General features: G+C 51.8%; 1 protein-coding gene across 3 annotated transcripts; it reads right to left on the bottom strand.

Annotated features, from left to right (window-relative positions):
* Positions 1 to 94: 94 nt before the first annotated feature.
* LOC149912940 (adenylate cyclase type 10-like) lies at positions 95 to 18321 on the bottom strand. 3 transcript variants are annotated; one of them, XR_016461926.1, is made up of 5 exons: positions 18094 to 18321; positions 17749 to 17927; positions 12722 to 17324; positions 905 to 1009; positions 342 to 813 (listed from the first exon to the last, which is right to left on the bottom strand). XR_016461926.1 is itself a non-coding variant. In XM_090131791.1 (4 exons), exons 1-4 carry the CDS (start codon positions 1409 to 1411, stop codon positions 106 to 108), a joined length of 489 nt encoding a protein of 162 aa, XP_089987917.1. In that variant the 5' UTR covers positions 1412 to 1543; the 3' UTR covers positions 95 to 105. The 3 variants fall into 3 exon arrangements, 2 of the variants coding, with proteins under 2 accessions (XP_089987917.1, XP_089987916.1); XM_090131791.1 differs by lacking the exons at positions 12722 to 17324; positions 17749 to 17927; positions 18094 to 18321 and adding exons at positions 95 to 299; positions 1261 to 1543 and having other exon boundaries at positions 775 to 813; XM_090131790.1 differs by lacking the exons at positions 12722 to 17324; positions 17749 to 17927; positions 18094 to 18321 and adding an exon at positions 1719 to 2208.
* Between the last annotated feature and the right edge of the window lie 13 nt (positions 18322 to 18334).

Below are 18334 nucleotides of genomic sequence, written 5' to 3'. Positions count from 1 at the left end.
GCGACGGGCCTGTGCTACAGCTGACGCGAGGCAGGCAGGGAAGGAGCCCTGACATCCCCTGCCCTCGCTACCTCCTGCTTGCCCTGCAAATGCTGGCAGGGGAGGCTATCCCTCGGCTCTGGAGAGTACCGGGGCTGACCCATCTGTGCCCGTACCTATCTTCAGGTGGAGCTTGAGACCCATGTGTGTGTCATGAGTGCCGTACTTCTCCTGGATTTTCCTGGAGCACTGCAGTGCCAGGTTGATGGCCGTAGGCAGGTGAGGCTGTGCTGCTCTCCACAGCACCAGCACAGCATCCCCTGGGGAAAGGCAAGGGAAGGTGAAGGCTCTCCCGAGGGCTGACTCTCCCCGAGTTGCGCCCAGCCGCAGGGACAGCAGCAAACAGCTGGCCAGTGTGCCGAGGAAGATGGGACCGTGGGAGGGCATCATCCTGAAGGACCTCCGGGGCAGCCTGGCCTCAGGGACCCCTCCCATCTGCCGGGCCAGCTACAGCGACCTCCAGGGCAGCAGAGCAAGAGGGTGGGTGGTGGGGGGCAGCAGTGAGGCCGCCACCCCCCACCGCCCCGCCAGTGCCCCTCAGCACTCAAAGACAGGGCTCCCTCCCCCCCACCGCTTCTCCCATGTCTCAGCGCTCCTGTAGAAGCCCTGCTCAAAGCTGGAGACAAAGCAGTTCCCCTTTGCTCTCCACAAATAGCAGGGTGGAATCCAGGAGGCTCCCACGGGAGATGCTGCGCATCAGCAGGACGCTGACTCTGCCTCCTCCTAAGGACACACCTGCAAACTTCAGGATGTCTCCTCCAAAAGCCAGCACCTCTGCAGACAGATAGAGGGAAAAGCAGAGTTAATGGGACGCCTTCTTCCAGCAGCCTTGGGGATGCCCGACAGCCAGCAGCACGGCTCTTACCCTCCAGAATGTCACCCATGTAGGCGTTGAGGACATGCGCCAGCTCCTCAGCTCCTCTCTCTGGTCCACTCTGCTGGATACACTTCTCTGCCAAGGCAGTGAAACCTGCCGGAAGGACACCCACAGATCAGGACGCGTCTGCATGCACCTGCAGCTCCCCCCTTCCCCAGCCCCGGCTCAGCGCTCGTCACAGCCATGGCTGACGGCCCGGGAGAAGCCGCCCGCTCTTTGGGCAGCACGGCAGGAGGCCTGCGCAGTGACGACAAGATGGCCAGCCTGTCTTGGGGCAGGGCTCCCGAGGGCCTGGAGCGTCCCAAGGGCTCGTGTCTGCGGGGGCTCCGCCGTGCCCAGCCCACCTGAGACATCCGCCAGGAGCAGCACTCCCTCAAGCATCTTGGGGTAACCAATGTCCTCCATGAACTCCTTACGGAGAAGGAGATTGGGAAGGAACACCGCCTTCTTCCCCAGATCTGAGTAGTAGCACTTCCTCTCCCAAGCAGAAGCCATTGTCAGCGCCCTGTGGTACCCGGGGTACCTCAGAACAAGACGACCCTGTCCCGCTGCAAGGGAGGAGGACGCGACGCCCACCGCTCAGGCGGCAAAGTGAGCCCAGGGCCGCTGACGGTCGGCTGGCCCTCTGCTGCGGTGACATCACAATCACCGGGCAGTGATGTCATCGCCAACCTCACAAAGAGCTGCCCTCCGGCAGCGCAGTGGGCTGCCAGCACTGTGCTCCGTAGCCCGCAGAGCAGCCTCCGCCGTGACCCAGGCTTCCCCCTTGACGCCGAGCCACGGCCTCCCAGGCCTCCCTTACTCGAGGACAGCGTCCAAGGCAGGCCGGGCCTGGTGCCGAAAGAGCAGCCGCTTCCCCCAGCAGGGAGCGGCCCAGGGCCGTTCCCAGGACTCCGAGAGGCCTCAGGCACCCGGAGCCGGGCCCCGGTCCCCCGACGGCAGCTGGCTGAGCAATGGAAGGGCAGGCATGGCACGCACGCAGGCTGCTTGTGCTGGTTGTGGCTGGGTGGACTTCCTTCTCTTTGCGGTGGCTCTTCCGGTGCTGCGTTTTGCGGTTCTGATGAACCATCATCCCGACTGGGGGCTGGGCTCGTGCCCGGTGCGTGCAGCCGGTAGGCGCGCAGTCGGAGTCCACGCTGAGGTCTGTTTTAATTCTGCACAGAATCAGGTGCTTGGCAGTCCTTTGCAAAGCCAGCTCCCAAACAGAAGCGTGGCTGTTCACACACAGCTGTAGACAGAACTGTTTCTCTCTGCAGTTTTTAATTGCTTGCTCCATTTCAGGGTTGCGGGGAGAGCAATGGGTACTGTAAGCCTCGCTTGAGGATTCAAGAATTTCTCTGGTTGTGTAGTGATGCAGACACTGCACAATTACAGGCAGGAAAAGGAAAACTCTGGAGCTCGAGGCGATAGCTGATTGCCATTATCCTTGCACGCTTTCCTATGTAGTTCTTTTAACCTTATGCATCGGATGAAGTAGGCATTCTGCAGCTGTACTCCTCATCCGAGGCTGAACAACATCATTTTTGTAGTCGCTGCTCAACTCGAAAGATAAGGAGAGCTCCCCTTACAGAATGACTGCTGCTGGACCTCCAGCATCAACCCTGTGCCTAAGGAAACTTCCAGAATAAAGGTTTTAAAAAAGGTTTTGATTTCATACTTCATGTGCTCGCGTTTTCAGAAATCTATTGCTTACAGGTTGATTTTAACCTAGTGGGGAGAAAGTCATTTTCTAAAACATTTTCCACGTTTGCTTTTCTTAGACGTTGCCTACACCTGTTTGTGCTTCCAACCACAACTCAGGCAGCCTTAGTTGTTCACTAAGAGGTAACTTCCATTCCCAAGACGCAGTATGCATTTTCTCCTCAGTTCTGCCTGCTGTTTTTCCCTTGCTTTCTCACTACCTCTGGTGCCTTCACAAAGGACCTGTGGTTTCATTCTGTTGGGCATGAAGAAAGGTGTTAAAAAAAAAAACCCTTCTTACTGCTTAACTCTTCAGGGCGGTCAGAGTACTGGAGAGGATTCTCCTAGACATCAGTTTGAATAAACAGATGTACAAAAGTGCCCTCCTGTGTTTCCTTTCCGTCTGCTACGAGAGTCTTTAAAAACGCTTAAGAAATTTCTCATGGCACACAGAGTGTTAACACTGTATTCTTAAGTCTAAGCACGCACACAAATATCAACAGTTGGAATCAGAAAGAACACAGAGATGTTCTGAAAATATGTTCAGGAAGCAGGCTTGTATGCCGCTATCACATTTTGCACTGCAAAACAAGGTGTTCAAGTAGTTGTAGGGTTTGTTGGTCACTTGTCCTTCATTGTACCACTCAGCACTCCTACTTTTGTATCTCACTTGGACTATAAGGCAAGAGAACATCAGCAGAAGAGAGCAACAAATCTAAACAGGTGTAGAACTCCCACTTTTCACATTTTCTGAAGCATTTGGTCCATTTTCTGAAGCAGTAACTGTGAAAACAGCTATAAAGCAAGGTTTTATGTTCAAAGAAAAACCTGAAGAAGTAGTTAGCATGAGCATTTTGCATGCAGGTATCGTCCTTGTTTTGTCAGCTGAATGGCATTACTCTCGTGTGAAAGAATTGCCCTGCTGAAGAAAGGAAGACTTGAGGGTTCAGGTCCTGAAACGCTGCTGCGCTTTGCTATGATTTCTCAGAGGAGGGAGGGTCTACTGCTTTCTATTTTTTTGGATCTGCCAGCATGCAGTACTCTACTTGTGTGCAGAATGGGGCAGCCTGTGTAGCACTATGTACCACTGCTTCTTGTCTTTCTTGTACCATTTTTCACAGAAATGTTTTAGGCAGTCTAATTTAGCCTCTTACTTACTGTTCCCCACACGCACGGAGACAACAAGGATGCATTTCCTTGGCCCTTCTCAGGGGGTACTTTTACTTTATCTCATGACTCTGCGCTCTGCAGCTACCTATATGGGCAGTCTCCAAAAAATAAGAACCCCTCCTATCCCTTCTGCCATGATGGTAAGTTTTCTGATAGCTTGGATTCTTATGACAATTCTCTTCCTATTTGTTTTGTTTTGTTTATGTTTTCTCCTCCTCTAGTATCACGTTTATAAGCGAAGTTCTGCTCCACTTTTTTATAAAGGTCACAGGGTTATCTCTGGACACAAGTCCGTGACAGAGGGACACAGGCCCTGGGAAAAAGGCAAAAAAAGAAAAAAAAAAAAAAAGGAAAAGGAAAAGGAAAAGGTACGGTTTGCCACGGGACCCGGCCGGCTCCGGGCCATGTGCGCTCCGGTAGAGGGGGAAGGGCATAGAGCTGGCAGATAGTTTTAACAAAGAGAAAACACGATGGCAACGATCTGAGGAGGAAGTAATTTACTAAATTAACCAAATCAAACAAAATGAGAGAGGAGAGACAAGAGTAGCCAAAGTACGAGTCAAACCACGATAGTGTGAGAAGCACGTGCTTTTCTCCGCGGTGAGCCGACATGGCCGATCCAGAGGCAGAGGGAGAGGGAGATGCTGAGTCCTGTCCGGAGCTCCACCCCACTTTCTCCTCCTGCCAGGTCCTCTGGGGATGCCGCCCCCTCCCCTCCCCTCCCCTCCCCTCCCGTCCTATTAGGATACTCAAAGTGCCCATAAAAGGCAGTAAAGGGGACCAGAATATTAACTCTTTAACTCCCATTGGTCCACATGATGTTCTGATGTGGAATACTGACAACAAAAAATCACAAAACCTCAACAATAAGCTCTTATTTGCCACCCAGATTACCTCTCCACAGAGGTGTGTTGTCTTCCAGGGGCTTGTGTTATAGACATTAGAGAGGCTTGACCACAGCTCATTAAACTGGAAAACTACTATCCTTTCGTCGTCATTCAGGATGGGTCCTAGGATGCTGTGATGGGGGAATTGAGGAATGCTAAAAGGGACTTTGCATCCCTTGGAAAGATGTTGAAGTGATCAGGGATGCAGGCAGTATTCTCCTCTGTCCTCCCAGCGTGTAGCTGGGACCCAGAAAGAAGGAGGAAAACATGACAGGTAAATGACCAGCTGAGGGATAATGTCTGTATCAAGGCTTTGGGAATTTTGATCTTAGGCAGGCCTTTGAGATACTGGGTGTGTGGGCTTATGAGGATTATGCAGGCTTATGCAGTCCTGCCCCTCTGACTGAGCAAGTGGGGCACATGCGAACAAGCATGCTGTCTGGATTGATTACCAGGGCTTTAGACTAGTTTTGATGGGCGGAGGGGAGTAGGATGTGACAGAGAAGGGCTAGGGGATGTTGTCACTGTTAGAGATAGCAGGGAAAAATCTCTGTGTTCTCCCATAGGATCGTGGGAGGGCTCCTCAGGGAAGGTTTGCCAATATCCCATCCAAAATCTTGCATCTTGCACCTTCTGCTTCCCTAAAGTGCCTGTATACCAATACGTGCAGCATAGGAAATAAACTGGAAGAGCTGGAGTTCTGTGTACAGTCACAGGGCCATGATTTCATTGCAGTCATGGAGACATGGTGGGACAGCTTGCATGACTAGAATGCTGTCATGGAAGGCCATGTTTGGAGACACAGGCTGGGGAAGCAAGGTGGAGGAGTTGCTCTTTATGTGAGAGAGCAACTAGAGTGTATCTAGCTCCACCTGGGGAAGGGTGAAGAACATGTGGAGAGCTTGTGGGTGAGAATTAAGTGGCAGGCTGGTATGGGTGATACTGTTGTGGGGGGGTGTACTACAGGTCACCAGATCAGGAAAATGAAGTTGATGAGGCCTCTACGAGCAGCTGGAAGTAACCTCTGAACCCTGGGCACTGATTCTCATGGGAAACTTTAATCATCCAGGCATCTGTTGGGGAAGCAACATGGCCAGGTACATGCAGTCTAGGTTGTTTCTACAGTGTGTTGAAGATAATTTTCTGACACAGGTGGTAGAGAAGCCAACAAGGCAGGGGATACTTCTGGACCTTGTTCTTAACAACAGGAATGGACTTGTTAGGGATGTGAAGGCTAGGGGTAGCTCGGGATGCAGTGATCTTGTGATGCTTGAGTTCAAGATCTTGAGTGGAAGAAGTAAGGCAAAAAGCAGGATTGTTACCCTGGACTTTTCGATAGACAGCTTAGATCTTTTTTGGGATCTACTTGGAGGTATCTCATGGGCTACAGTGCTAGAAGGTAAGGGAGCCTGTGAGAGCTGGGCAACATTTAAACAGCACTTCTTCCAACCTCAGGATGAATGCAGTAGAAAATCTGGGAAAGGAGGTAGGAGATCTGTGTGGATAAGCAAGGAGCTCATGAATAAGATCTAAGGGAAGAAGAAGGTCTATGAAATGTGGAAAAGGGCCTGTGCTCCTGGCAGGAGTTTAGGAAATGGAGAGTTTCCCTCTGGGTGAGGAGGGGATTGTCCAGAAATGTCTGGGTGGGATCAGAGTGCACAAATCCACGGGCCCTGATTGGATGCATCCATATGTGCTGAGGGAGCTGGCAGACGTTATTGCTGAACCACTGTCTATCATCTTTGAGAGCTCTTGGAGAACAGGAGAGGTGCCTGAAGACTGGAGGATAGTCACGTCACTGCAGTCTTCAAAATGGGCAAGGAGGAGGATCTGGGAGACTACAGGCCAGTGAGTCTCACCTCTCTTCCTGTAAAGGTGATGGAACAGCTTCTTCTGGATACTGTCTCTACGCAACTGGACAAGAAGAAGATTATCAGGTGTAGTCAGCACGGATCACCATGATCGATCAACCTTGTACCCTTCTATGATGGCATCACTGTCTGGGTGGGAAGATGGGAGGAGAGCAGTGGATTTCATCTACCTTGACTTCAGCAGGGCTTTCAATACAGTCTCCCATGAGACATCCTGATAATGAAACTGAGAAAGTGTGGGATAGATGAGTGGATGGTGAGGTGGATTGAAAGCTGGCTGACTGGCTGAGCTCAGAGGGTGGTGATCAGCAGCACAGAGTCTGGTTAGAGACCTGTGACCAGAGTGTTCCCCAAGTATTGATGCTGGGTCTGGTTTTGTTCAGTATCTTCATCAACAACCTTGATGAGGGGATAGTGTCCACCCTCAATAAGTATGCTGATGATACAAAGCTGGGAGGAGTCGCTGACACACCTGAAGTCTGTGCTGCTATTCAGCAGGTCCTGGGCAGGCTGGAGAGATCCAGCTTTGCTCCTGGGAAAGAATAACCACATGTATCAGTACAGACTGGAGGATGACTTGCTGGAAAGGAGCTCTGTGGAGAGGGATCTGAGTGTCCTGGTGGACAACAGGCTGGCAGTGAGCCTGTAGTGTGCAGTGGTGGCCAAGAAGGCCAATGGGATACTGGGGTACATTAAAATGAGTGTGGCCAGCAGGTCAAAGGAGGTGATCCTTCCCCTCTACTCTGGTCCGATCAGGCCTCCCTGGAATTCTGTGTCCTGTTCTGGACTCCCTGGACAGGGGTCTCCTGGAGAGTATCCAGCGGAGGGCCACAAAGATGATAGAGGGTCTGGAGCACCTCTTTATTGAGGAAAGGCTAAGTGACTGAAGTCTGTTCAGCCTTGAGAAAAGAAGACTGAGAGGGGATCTTATTAATACTTATAAATATCTTAAGTGTGGGAGTCAAAGGAATGAGGCCAGACTCTTTTCAGTGATGTGTGGTGATAGGACAAGGGGGAATGCTTACAAACTGAAGTATAGAAAGTTCTGCACAAATATGCGTAAAAACTTCTTCACAGTAAGGGTTGTAGAGCACTGGGACAGGCTGCCCAGAGAGGTTGTGGAGTCTCCTATGGAGATGTTCAAGATCCACCTGGATGCCTACCTGTGCAACCTCACCTAGGAGCCTGCTTTGGCAGGAGGTTTGGACTAGATGTTCTCCAGATGTCCCTTCCAGCCCCTAAATTCTGTAATACTTCATAGTGAAGGTGATGGAGCACTGGAACAGATTGCCCAGGGAGGCTGTGGGTTCTCCTTCTCTGGATATATTCAAGACCCACCCAGTTGCCTACCTGTGCAGCCTGCTGTAGGGAGCCTGTTTTACAGGAGGCTTGGACTAAATGATCTCTAGAGGTCCTTTCCAAGTGCTGCAGTTCTGTGATTCTGTGATTGATTCTGTGATTCTGTGACTCTGACACTGACATGTGTCTTGGAATGCACCAAATGTTGTGTTTACAGGAGATTGTAGACATGTCTCAGAGATATCTACTATGAGTAAGACTCTTCAAGTCAGCTTGTACCACCATTGGAGTTGAAAGCATGGAAGAGATTGGAGCAAATTTGGCCTCCAACCTGCATATTTCCTTATCCAATTGGCTGATCCAGCTGGATTTAATGCCATTAATCCTTATTATACACCCTTCGTAGCCATCGTCTGCTCGAAATTTTAACACAGGTCAGGGTTTTTTTTTTTTTTTTTTTCGTAGAATCACAAGGTTGGAAACGACCTATAAGATCATCTAGTCCAACCATCTTCACACTGCCACTGCTACCACAAGCTACTAAACCATATCTCGCAGCTCCTCGCCTCTTGAACACTGCCAGAGATGGCGACTCCACCACCTCCCTTGGCAGGCTATTCCAGTGCCTGACCACTCTCTGAGAGAAGAAGTTCTATCTTAAGTCTAACCTAAACCTCTTCTGGTACAACTTGCAGCCATTTCCTCGGGTCCTGTTCGTTGCCTGGGAGAAGATGCCAAACCCCTCTACACCACAACCTCCCTTCAGGAAGTTGTAGAGTGCAATGAGGTCTCCCCTGAGCCTCCTCTTCTCCAAACTAAACAATCCCAGCTCCCTCAGCCACTCCTCAAAAGACTTGTGCTCCAGACCCCTCACCAGTTTAGTTGCCCTTCTCTGGACACGCTCCAGGGCCTCAATGTCTTTCCTGTAGTGAGGGGCCCAAAACTGAACACAATATTCAAGGTGCGGCCTCACCAGTGCTGAGTACAGGGAGATGATCACCTCCCTGCTCCTGCTGGCCACACTATTTCTAATGCAGGCCAGGATGGCGCAGGCCCTTTTGGCCACCTGGGCACACTGTCGGTGCATGTTCAGCCGAGCATCAACCAACACCCCCAGGACCCTTTCCTCTTCCCAATCATCCAGCCACTCATCCCCAAGCCTATAGCGCTGCATGGGGTTGTTGCGGCCAAAATGCAGGACCCGGCACTTGGCCTTGTTGAACCTCATTCCATTCACTTCAGCCCAGCGACCCAGCTTATCTAAGTCCCTTTGAAGGGCCTCCCTACCCTCAGGCAGATCCACACCACCTCCCAGCTTGGTGTCATCTGCAAACTTACTGAGGGTACACTCAATCCCCTTGTCTAGGTCATCAATAAAGATATTAAACAAGATAGGCCCCAGTACCGACCCCTGGGGGACACCACTTGAAACAGGTCGCCAGCTGGACTTCACTCCATTAACCACCACCCGTTGAGCACGGCTCTCCAGCCAGTTTCTTACCCAAAGGAGTGTGTACCTGTCCAGGCCACGGGCAGCCAGTTTCCCCAGAAGAAGCCTGTGAGAGACCGTGTCAAAGGCTTTGCTGAAGTCTAGGTAGCCTTTCCCTCATCTACCAGTCTGGTCACCCAGTCGTAGAAGGAGATGAGGTTGGTCAAGCACGACCTGCCTTTCATGAACCCGTGCTGGCTGGGCCTGATCCCCTGGACACCACGCACATGCCGTGCAATCTCTCCCAAGATGATCTGCTCCATTACTTTCCCCGGTACCGAGGTCAGGCTGACAGGCCTATAGATCCCCGGATCCTCCTTACGGCCCTTCTTGAAGATGGGAGTCACATCAGCAAGCCTCCGATCCTCTGGGACCTCTCCAGTTAACCAGGAGCGCTGACAGATGGTCGAGAGCGGCTCAGCAATCACCCCCGCCAGCTCCCTCAGCACCCGACGGTGTAGGCCATCCGGTCCCATGGACTTGTGACAGTCCAGATGGAGGAGGAGGTCTCTGACTGTCTCCACCTGAATCGCTGGGGGTGCTTTCTGAGTAGCATCCCAGACTTCCAGATCAGGGCGTAAAATGCCCAGAGGATAACTGGTCTGGCTATTAAAGGCAGATGTAAAGAAGGCATTGAGGACCTCAGCCTTCTCCTTGTCCTCAGTGGCCACATTCCCTGCTGCATCACGTAAAGGATGAGAATTATCCTTGGTTCTTCTTTTGCCATTGATATATTTATAAAAGGATTTTTTGTTGTCTTTTACTGCAGTGGCCAATCTGAGTTCAAGTTGGGCTTTTGCCTTCCTAACTTCCTCCCTGCATACCTTAGCTACTTCCTTGTAATCTTCCCAACTAGCCTGTCCCTTCTTCCAGAGGACACAGACTCTCTTTTTCTCCCTGAGTCTCAACAGTAGTTCCCGGCTCATCCACACCGGTCGTCTACCCCTGCGGCTCGCCTTACGGCACTCAGGGACAGCCTGGTCTTGCGCCTTTAAGATCTCCGTCTTGAGGAGCGTCCAGGCTTCCTGGACCTCTTTGCCCTTAAGAAGTGACTCCCAAGGAACCCGTGCTACAAGCGCCCTGAACAGATCAAAGTCCGCCCTCTGGAAGTTCAAGAAAGTAGTTTTGCTGGTCACTCTCTTGACACCTCCAAGAATAGAGAATTCTACAGTTCTATGGTCGCGCTGCCCAAGACGGTCCCCAGCCTTCACTTCTCCCACCAGTCCTTCTCTGTTAGCGAAGATCAGGTCTAGCAGGGCCCCACCCCCGGTAGGCTCTCCTACCAGTTGCATAAGGAAGCTATCCTCCACGCACTCTAAAAACCTCCTGGACTGCTTCCTCTGTGCTGTATTATACTTCCAACATATGTCAGGGAAGTTGAAGTCTCCTGTGAGAACAAGTGCAGGTGATCGCGTGACTTCCGCGAGCTGCTCATAGAAAGCTTCATCCAACTCTTCATCCTGGTTAGGCGGTCTATAGCAGACCCCCACCAAGATGTCACCACTACAGGCCTTCCCCCTGATCCTTACCCATAGACACTCAACTCTGTCCTTACGAAGTCCAAGCTCTTCAACATCAAAACAGTCTTTGATATAAAGGGCCACACCACCACCCTTCTTTCCTCATCTATCCCTTCTGAAGAGCTTGTAACCATCTATCACAGCACTCCAGTCATGGGAGTGGTCCCACCATGTTTCAGTAATAGCAACAAGGTCACAATTCGCCTGACTCACAATCACTTCCAACTCATCCTTCTTGTTGCTCATGCTGCGTGCATTGGTATAGATACCCTTCAGTCGAGTCGTCTGCCTCCCCCCCAGCTTACTCATCGTTCCCTTAGGCTCATCTCTTGCGGGTCCCGTTCCCCCTTCATAGCTAGTTGAAAGCTCTTTCTATAAGCCCCGCTAGCTCTTGCGCTAGTATTCATTGCCCCCTTAGAGATAGGCGGGTTCCACGGACAGACAACAGGCCAGGGGCCGAGTAAACGGCCCCATCATCAAAGAATCCAAAGTTTCTGGCTCGACACCAGCCTCCGAGCCAATTATTCATTGCTCGTATTTTCCAGTCCCGCTCGGTGTCCCTTACTGCCCCCCCTGAAGGTGTAGAGCAGAAGATCACTTCAGCTCCCGCTCCTTGAACTAAACGCCCTAAACCCCTGAAATCTTTTTTCATAGTTCATAGATTTGTCTGAGCGATTTCATCACTGCCCACCTGAACTACGAGCAATGGGAAGTAGTCTGATGACCTAACCAGCTTAGGGAGTTTCCCGGTTATGTCCCTGACCTGAGCCCCAGGAAGGCAGCACACTTCCCAACGGACTGGGTCAGGTCTGCATATGGGGCCCTCCGTTCCTCTGAGGAGGGAGCCACCCTCGCCCTTCCCCTCTTGTTCACACCCACGCTTTATCACAGCATTAGAGAACCACAGAACGGCTTGGGCTGGAGGGGACCTTAAAGGCCGCCGAGCCCGTAAGGCTGCCCCTCTGCTCTGCTCTCGTGGGGCCCCATCCAGAGTACCGCATCCAGCTCCGGGGCCTCAGCACAGGAGGGACATGCAGCTGTCTGAGCAGGCCCAGAGGAGGGCCACGAAGGCGATCAGAGGGCTGCAGCTCCTCCTCTACGAGGACAGGCTGCACTGAGCAAAGACGAGCTGCCTTCAGCCTCGTCTACGAAGGCTGTGCTGAAAGCGCTGCCTCCTGATTATTTCCTGGAGACTGCAAGAGCCACACAGAGCACAGCAACGCTGGCTGACAGAGCAAACACCGTCTTTCAACAGTTAACACCATCAGCCAGGCACTGGCACCAGCACTGACCAAGAGCCTGCACGCTGTGCTTGTAAACATCTGCCCCGGCGGAGGTCCCCGACCGTCACTGACACACTGCTAAACACACCATCCGCCCCTCGCCGCGCTGCGTCCGCCGCCTGCCGCGCACAGACGCTCACTGACACCGACGGCCGGCAACGAGCGCCGCTTCCTCCCCGTCGCGGGCTCCGATTGGCTGAGCCGCAGCGCGCGGGACCGCCGCCGGGAGCCGGCCGTTGGAGCCGCGGCTCTCCTCACGGATCGCCGCTCCCGGAGCCCGGAGCCCGGAGCCCGGAGCCCGGAGCCCGGAGTCCGGAGCCCGGATTCCGGAGCCCGGAGCCCAGAGCCCGGAGCCCGGATTCCGGAGCCCGGATTCCGGAGCCCGGAGCCCGGAGTCCGGAGCCCGGGGCCCGGGCCGCCCCTCAGGAGACCGCGGCGGCAGCCGGTGCTGTCCGGGCAGCACCCAGAGGGAAGCCGCGGCACAACGGGAGCGAGTGCTGAGGGCAGCTCCGCCGGAGGTGTGCGGGAGAACGGGACCGGGACAGGGAGAGGAGCCCTGCGCGGCCCCAAGCGTTGGAAATACCGGGTAGTTTATCAGGACGGTACCTCTGATCAAGCGGATTTTATTCGCAGCTGCAATGGCGGGCCTCCTGCAAGCAGCAGAGCACCCAGAAAACAGCGTTACATCTTCTGTGCCCCGTTGCCCGACGCCTGTCTCCTCCCCCGGTTCCTCACTGGCTGCGTACTGCAGGTTCCCAATCTTCCCGGCGCTTCACTACACGTGCAAACACTGCACAAACATAAATCTCCGCTGGCTAAGCGTAAATCTCTAATTAATTAGCTAACTTCCGGCCCTCACTCCACACTCGGTCATTGTTTCTGGATATCTGCTTGTCCTGCCTTGCATAGAGAGGAGCTCAGAAGGAGGACAGGGAGGATCTTGTGCCTGCCTGTCGCATCCCAACCTTCTCACAGAGTGAGACAGTCCGGCCTTGCGTAGGGGCCCTGGCTTCTTTGACGTTTGTTAAATCTGTTTTTCTTTTGCTGGGGGCTTCTTGTCCTAACAGAACAACCCTACAGTATGTTTTCATATCTCTAACGCTATACCCACGTTGTTTGGAACCTTTCACAACTGTTGCAGTTTTGCAAGAAAGAATTAATCACATAATTCAGCAACTATGTTTCTAAAACATGTTGCCAACGCATACGGTATTTCATACAGTATTTCTACTTTTTAGACCAACTATTTCTAAGGATAAGTTACAGAATACAAACACACTGTGTTCTACTTCTTCAAACCAACTGCCCTTTTTAATATCTAATGCAGAAATTACACTCCATTCCCACAATTCCCCCCTCCCCCTGTACCATCAGTACAGTATCCCTCTGTAGTAGCTGGACTCCTGCTACTACAATCAAAGAAGTAAATATGGGCACAATCATTCCCTTCCATTTGCCGAACCAGGACTCCAACCGTGCAGTGACAGAAGTATCTATTCCTGAATTTTCTGCCAATTCATGAGCAAGAGTGGTAAGCCCTTGCAATGCTTTAGTTATTGTACCATCCGGGGCTGTGTTACTGGAGATGAAGGTGCAACAGCGGGTGCCCAGCATTACACACACACCCTTTTTCAGCTAGTGTCATATCTAGGGCAATCCTGTTGTCCCAGGCCATCCTACTTGTAGCATCCGATTGTTCCGCAATTCCCTTTATTGCCTCCTTTGTGTCGTTTATCAATCTCTGTTGGTTGTAATAGATGTAGTTAATCCAATCTATGTTTTCGTTAACTGTCACCCACCAGAACAGTGACTCGAACTCTGCAGCAATTTGATTTCTCACCTTAAGTTCATCAGGGACACCTCTAGGCACTCCAGTTGAATGTATATATATATTTATATAGTGTCATCTAATGAGAGCCTGAAGCCCTTTTATTCCTTCGGGGTGTGTGTGACACCCCCGTTTTGAATGATATAGCTAGTTGAACAAGCGCACAGGTACCTCCCCAATTAGATGGGAGAGTGGACCGTAAGATCTTCCCACCACAATACCACCAGGGATCCGCTCTAGAGATTCCCAATCTCGAATAGTTCCCTGCTGAATCTTCTGTAGCGTTCAAAGTCTCCCTGCATAGGGAGAAATTTCCTATAAGCCTGTAGCCCTTACACCCTGCCTTGAGAGGCAAGCTGTATGGTTACCTATGGCTGTGGGGAATGCAGGAGGGACTTTGGCATCCACCTCAGGCACTGGAGGGAACAATAAAGAGAGCGATTTACAGGCTTTGTTTCCCCAGGCGTTTTCTCTGGTACAGGGAAACCATGCGTCGCATCCCTTGGGGATCCTTGGTCCACCCCAGTGGAAGGGGTACCACCTGGGCTCCCGTCCTGATGCACAAGCATAGCAATTGCTATGGTTGAGACTCTGGACAGTATACTTAATCCATTCTACCTAGGTATTCACATCCCCATACGCTGTCTCAATTTCAAACGTTTGTCTGAGATCCTTTATTTCTGCAACTGTTACAACCACAGGGTTTTGACGGAGATTTTCCACTCTCTTTTCCCTACTTGCACATTCTGTGTAGGATCAGGGAGTGAATGCCATACAGCTTTCCTGAATCTGATTACCGGATCTTTTCCACCTATGTCTATTCCAAGGCCAACAGTGATGTTAACAAGACTGTCAGCCTTGTCAATCGTTATTGGCACTGGATTACATTGTAAGGCTTGGCAGGCTGGTTGGACGACCCCTGTAACATACTGATCTGGTCTTTCAATATACGCGCACACGAGGCATCCAGTATCCCAGGTGTGTATGTCCAGCCTCGGTAGGTAGTTGTCCACCATACATTATTCCACCCGTTACAAGGGTATCTCCTATTCATAGCTAGTTCAGGACATAGGTTTTTGTTTTCATTACTCAATCATCATTGAGTACTTAGGCTCCCACAAGCTATCGAATGACAGGCATCGAATGTGACAGTCTGAGGTTTTTCTTTCCTTGTCACATTCACCCAAATCTTAACAGGGTACTCTCCCGATCCCCTCTGTAGATCATCTTTTCTCCTGACACGCTGAATACAGGGGGGTAATCCCTTCAGGCCTGCATACCGGAGGTCAGGAAAGGCAGGTACTTCAAGAACAAGCTGCTTATATATGCATTACGTGTCCATGAAAAGGCTGGGTTATTATGATAAGGATGACTGACATTCCTCCCTCACCCCGAGTCTCACTTCTTTTATGCATGCGTGGTATTTTAGGGGTTGTTTGGTGGTCTTTCTGATGAAGGTTGTCTTTTTCACTTTGAGCAGCTCTTTGAGCAGCTTAGCTTTTTCCATGTCTGAGGAAGCCAGTTCTCCTTGACCTGTCTCTTCCTGCGTTATGTACCCCTTCTTCTTAGTTTTCCCATCCCATAGAGCCGAGTTCAGCTCTACCTGTGCCTTGGCTTTCTTAATCTCATTTCTACACATGCGGACAATGTCCCTATATTCTTTCCAGGCTACACAACCCTGCTTCCACTTTCTGTACGGTACGTTTCCCTCTTTTCCCTCAGCTTAAGCTGCAGGTACTTGCTCAGCCATGTCGGTCAGCCACCTCCTCTGCTCCGTTTCTTCTGTTCGGGGATTGAGAGCTCTTGTGCTCTCAGAAAGGTGTCCTGACAGAGCGGCCAGCTCTGTTCTGTGCCCATGCCCTCAAGGATGCTTTCCCAGGAGATCCCGCCCAGCAGTTCCTCGATCAGCCAGAAGTTTGCCCTCCTGAAGCTCAGGGCCCTGATTCTACTTTTTGCCAGGCCTGCATTCCTCCAGATCACAAACTCCACCAGGGCATGGTCATTACAGTTCAGGCTGCCTGCAGTCTTAACCTCTCTAATGCTCTCCTTTACTCTGGCGAGCACCAGGTGCAGTAAGGCTTCACCTCGGCTCGGTCTGTCTAGTACCTGGACAAGGAAGTCATCCTCGACAGACTCCAGGAATCTCCTGCATTGTCTGCCACCCTCCATGCCGCTATGCCAGAAGATATCCAGGTAGCTGAAATCCCCAATCAGGACAGGAGCCCACGAGCATGACACCTCCTGCAGCTGAAGCAAGAAGGCCTCGTCAACAGGCTCCCCCTGATCAGGTGGCCTGCAGCAGACCCCAACCACTAGATGCAGATGCCCCTTACTGGATTGATCCCTGATTTTCACCCATAAGCTCTCAACCTGGTCATGGCTGTTACTCGGACACAGCTCTTCACAATCTATCCACTTCCTAACATAGAGGGCAATTCCACTGATCAAAGACAGACCCCAGGTATAAGCGTGGCTACTCTTCATCACTCTTGCTTCTCTGTAGTGCGAGCTCAAATGCTATCTCACTGGCAAAATCCCAGAGATGTATTTAAATGAATTTCAGAGGATGCTTTTCTATTCTGAAAGGCAAACCCACTCATAGCTTGGCTTTTCCTGAGTGACAAAACCTGTGTTTAGAAAGACATATTTTTTCTAGAAAGCACATGAAAATTAGATGTTTTTACATTTTCCAGATCTCAAGAATGGACATAACGAACATAAGGAAGCAAACATTTTATTAAGATAGAGTAGGTAAAGGAGAGCTGTTGTCCAGTGTGAGAGTTTGCAGACGCGTCGTAGCTCTCAGTGGTTGTTTGGTGGTCTTTTTGATGGAGGCTGATGTCTTCCTCACTGTGTGCTCTTTGACGTGGGTCCGGTTGGAGGACACTTGGCTGGCTTTGGCTGGTTGTCTTACTGGCTACGACTTCTTCCTCCAATCTGTTGCTTCCTTGTTAATGTGTGTTCTTCTGCCCTAGCCAGCTATCTTGCACTCCATTGCAGACATTGGGTAGTTGTTACTTGGTAGATGTTACTTGGAGAAACAGGAGGCCCGCTGTGTGCACTAACTGTCCAAGTCTGTAGTAAAGCATCTGTTATCGGCAGCCAAAAGCTGGATTGGCAAGGTCAGATCTGTAGCTGCCGATCCAGCACCCCATGAAGGCACACAGCTTTTAACTTCACTTGTTTTCCTTAATTCAAGAGTTGTCCAATGTTGTCCAGTCTGCTGCCTGGTAGGAGTGCATCTTCCTGTTCGTGTTAGCCTTCATGAGTGCTGCCAGGCGGGAGAACCTCCGTCCAGCAGATGTGCTCTCCTGGCTGTAGAGGTCCTCGAGCAAGGAGAGGCACCTGCTCTGCTGAAGCAGCCTGGCTTGCTTCTTCCTCCTGCCACACAAGAGAAACCGTTGGGCCCAGAGGCATGGCTGTGGAGCACTGAGTCAGACAGGGCAAGGGAAAGCGGGGTGGCAGGGCTGGACGGCTACACTGCTGGAGGAAGGGAGCTGATGCCAGGAGGGCAGCCGGGATGAAGGGGGCAAAGGAAGAAGTGCTGCTGGCACTGTGGCTCCAGAGGTGCATCCCTCAGCACAAGCTGCTTTTTACCCAAAGGTGTGCATTCTTCTCCCATGCTGCGCACAGGAGACAGCGTGAGGCTGCACCATCCGTGGCTCTACCCACACATCACACCTGAACGCCTCAGTCCTGTTAAGGCTTGGCAATGGGCTGAAAGCTGGGCAGGCCTGGGCCTGGATGCGTGGGATCAGGTACAAAATGGCTCTTCCTCTCCCGTGTTGTCCCTTCTGCTGCTTACCGAGCCTCCTGTGGAAGGGAGGACGCTCTGCCTGTGGCCTGAGGAGCCCGCTGCAACCTTTCCCACAGAGACTTGACAAAGGCCCCGGCACGGGTCTGTGGGAACTGCTTTTCCAGCAGGCTTAGCGCCTGCCTGCTCATTTTCCTGGCCAGCTTCACACATCCCATGTTGCTGCAGACCTGCACAGGAAGAGGGAGGCATGCAGATGTAGAGGACTTGCCCAAGTCCTGCAGACTCTGCAGAAATGGACAGGGGACAGGCTGTGGCAGGAATATTCCCTTCCAGCAGGGAAAGCATCTGGCTGCATGCCTCCGGACACCCTTCCGCTTTTTCCTGCTTCTTTACCTCTCCTTTGAGGCTGAAGAAAGTGGCCTCCTCAAAGCGGTCGATGGCATACCCTTTTTTCTCTAGGGAGCTCCTCAGGACCTCTGCTTCGTTCAGCTTCATGATGGCCTTCAAACAAGCAACACAAACAGCAGGTGAGCATTGGTGCAGAGCCCCTGGCCAGCCCCATCCTTCCCTGTTGCCTCCTGCAGCATCTGCTGTAGCAGGGCCCGTGTTCCTCTCGGTCATGCCTGCCCTAACA

The sequence above is a fragment of the Phasianus colchicus genome, chromosome Z (assembly GCF_987193195.1).
Source record: "Phasianus colchicus chromosome Z, bPhaCol1.hap1.1, whole genome shotgun sequence".
NCBI classification, from domain to species: domain Eukaryota; kingdom Metazoa; phylum Chordata; class Aves; order Galliformes; family Phasianidae; genus Phasianus; species Phasianus colchicus.
Note: the sequence above shows the minus strand (reverse complement) of the source record. Positions and strands in the feature narration are given on the sequence as shown.

Coding starts and splice junctions, on each gene's coding strand:
- LOC149912940 (XM_090131790.1), bottom strand. CDS start 2,192: ATGGAGCAAGCAATTAAAAACTGCAGAGAGAAACAGTTCTGTCTACAG. Junction 1,010..1,718: donor GCCTTGGACGCTGTCCTCGA/GTAAGGGAGGCC, acceptor TCCTTCCGGCAG/GTTTCACTGCCTTGGCAGAG. Junction 814..904: donor CATGGGTGACATTCTGGAGG/GTAAGAGCCGTG, acceptor ATCTGTCTGCAG/AGGTGCTGGCTTTTGGAGGA.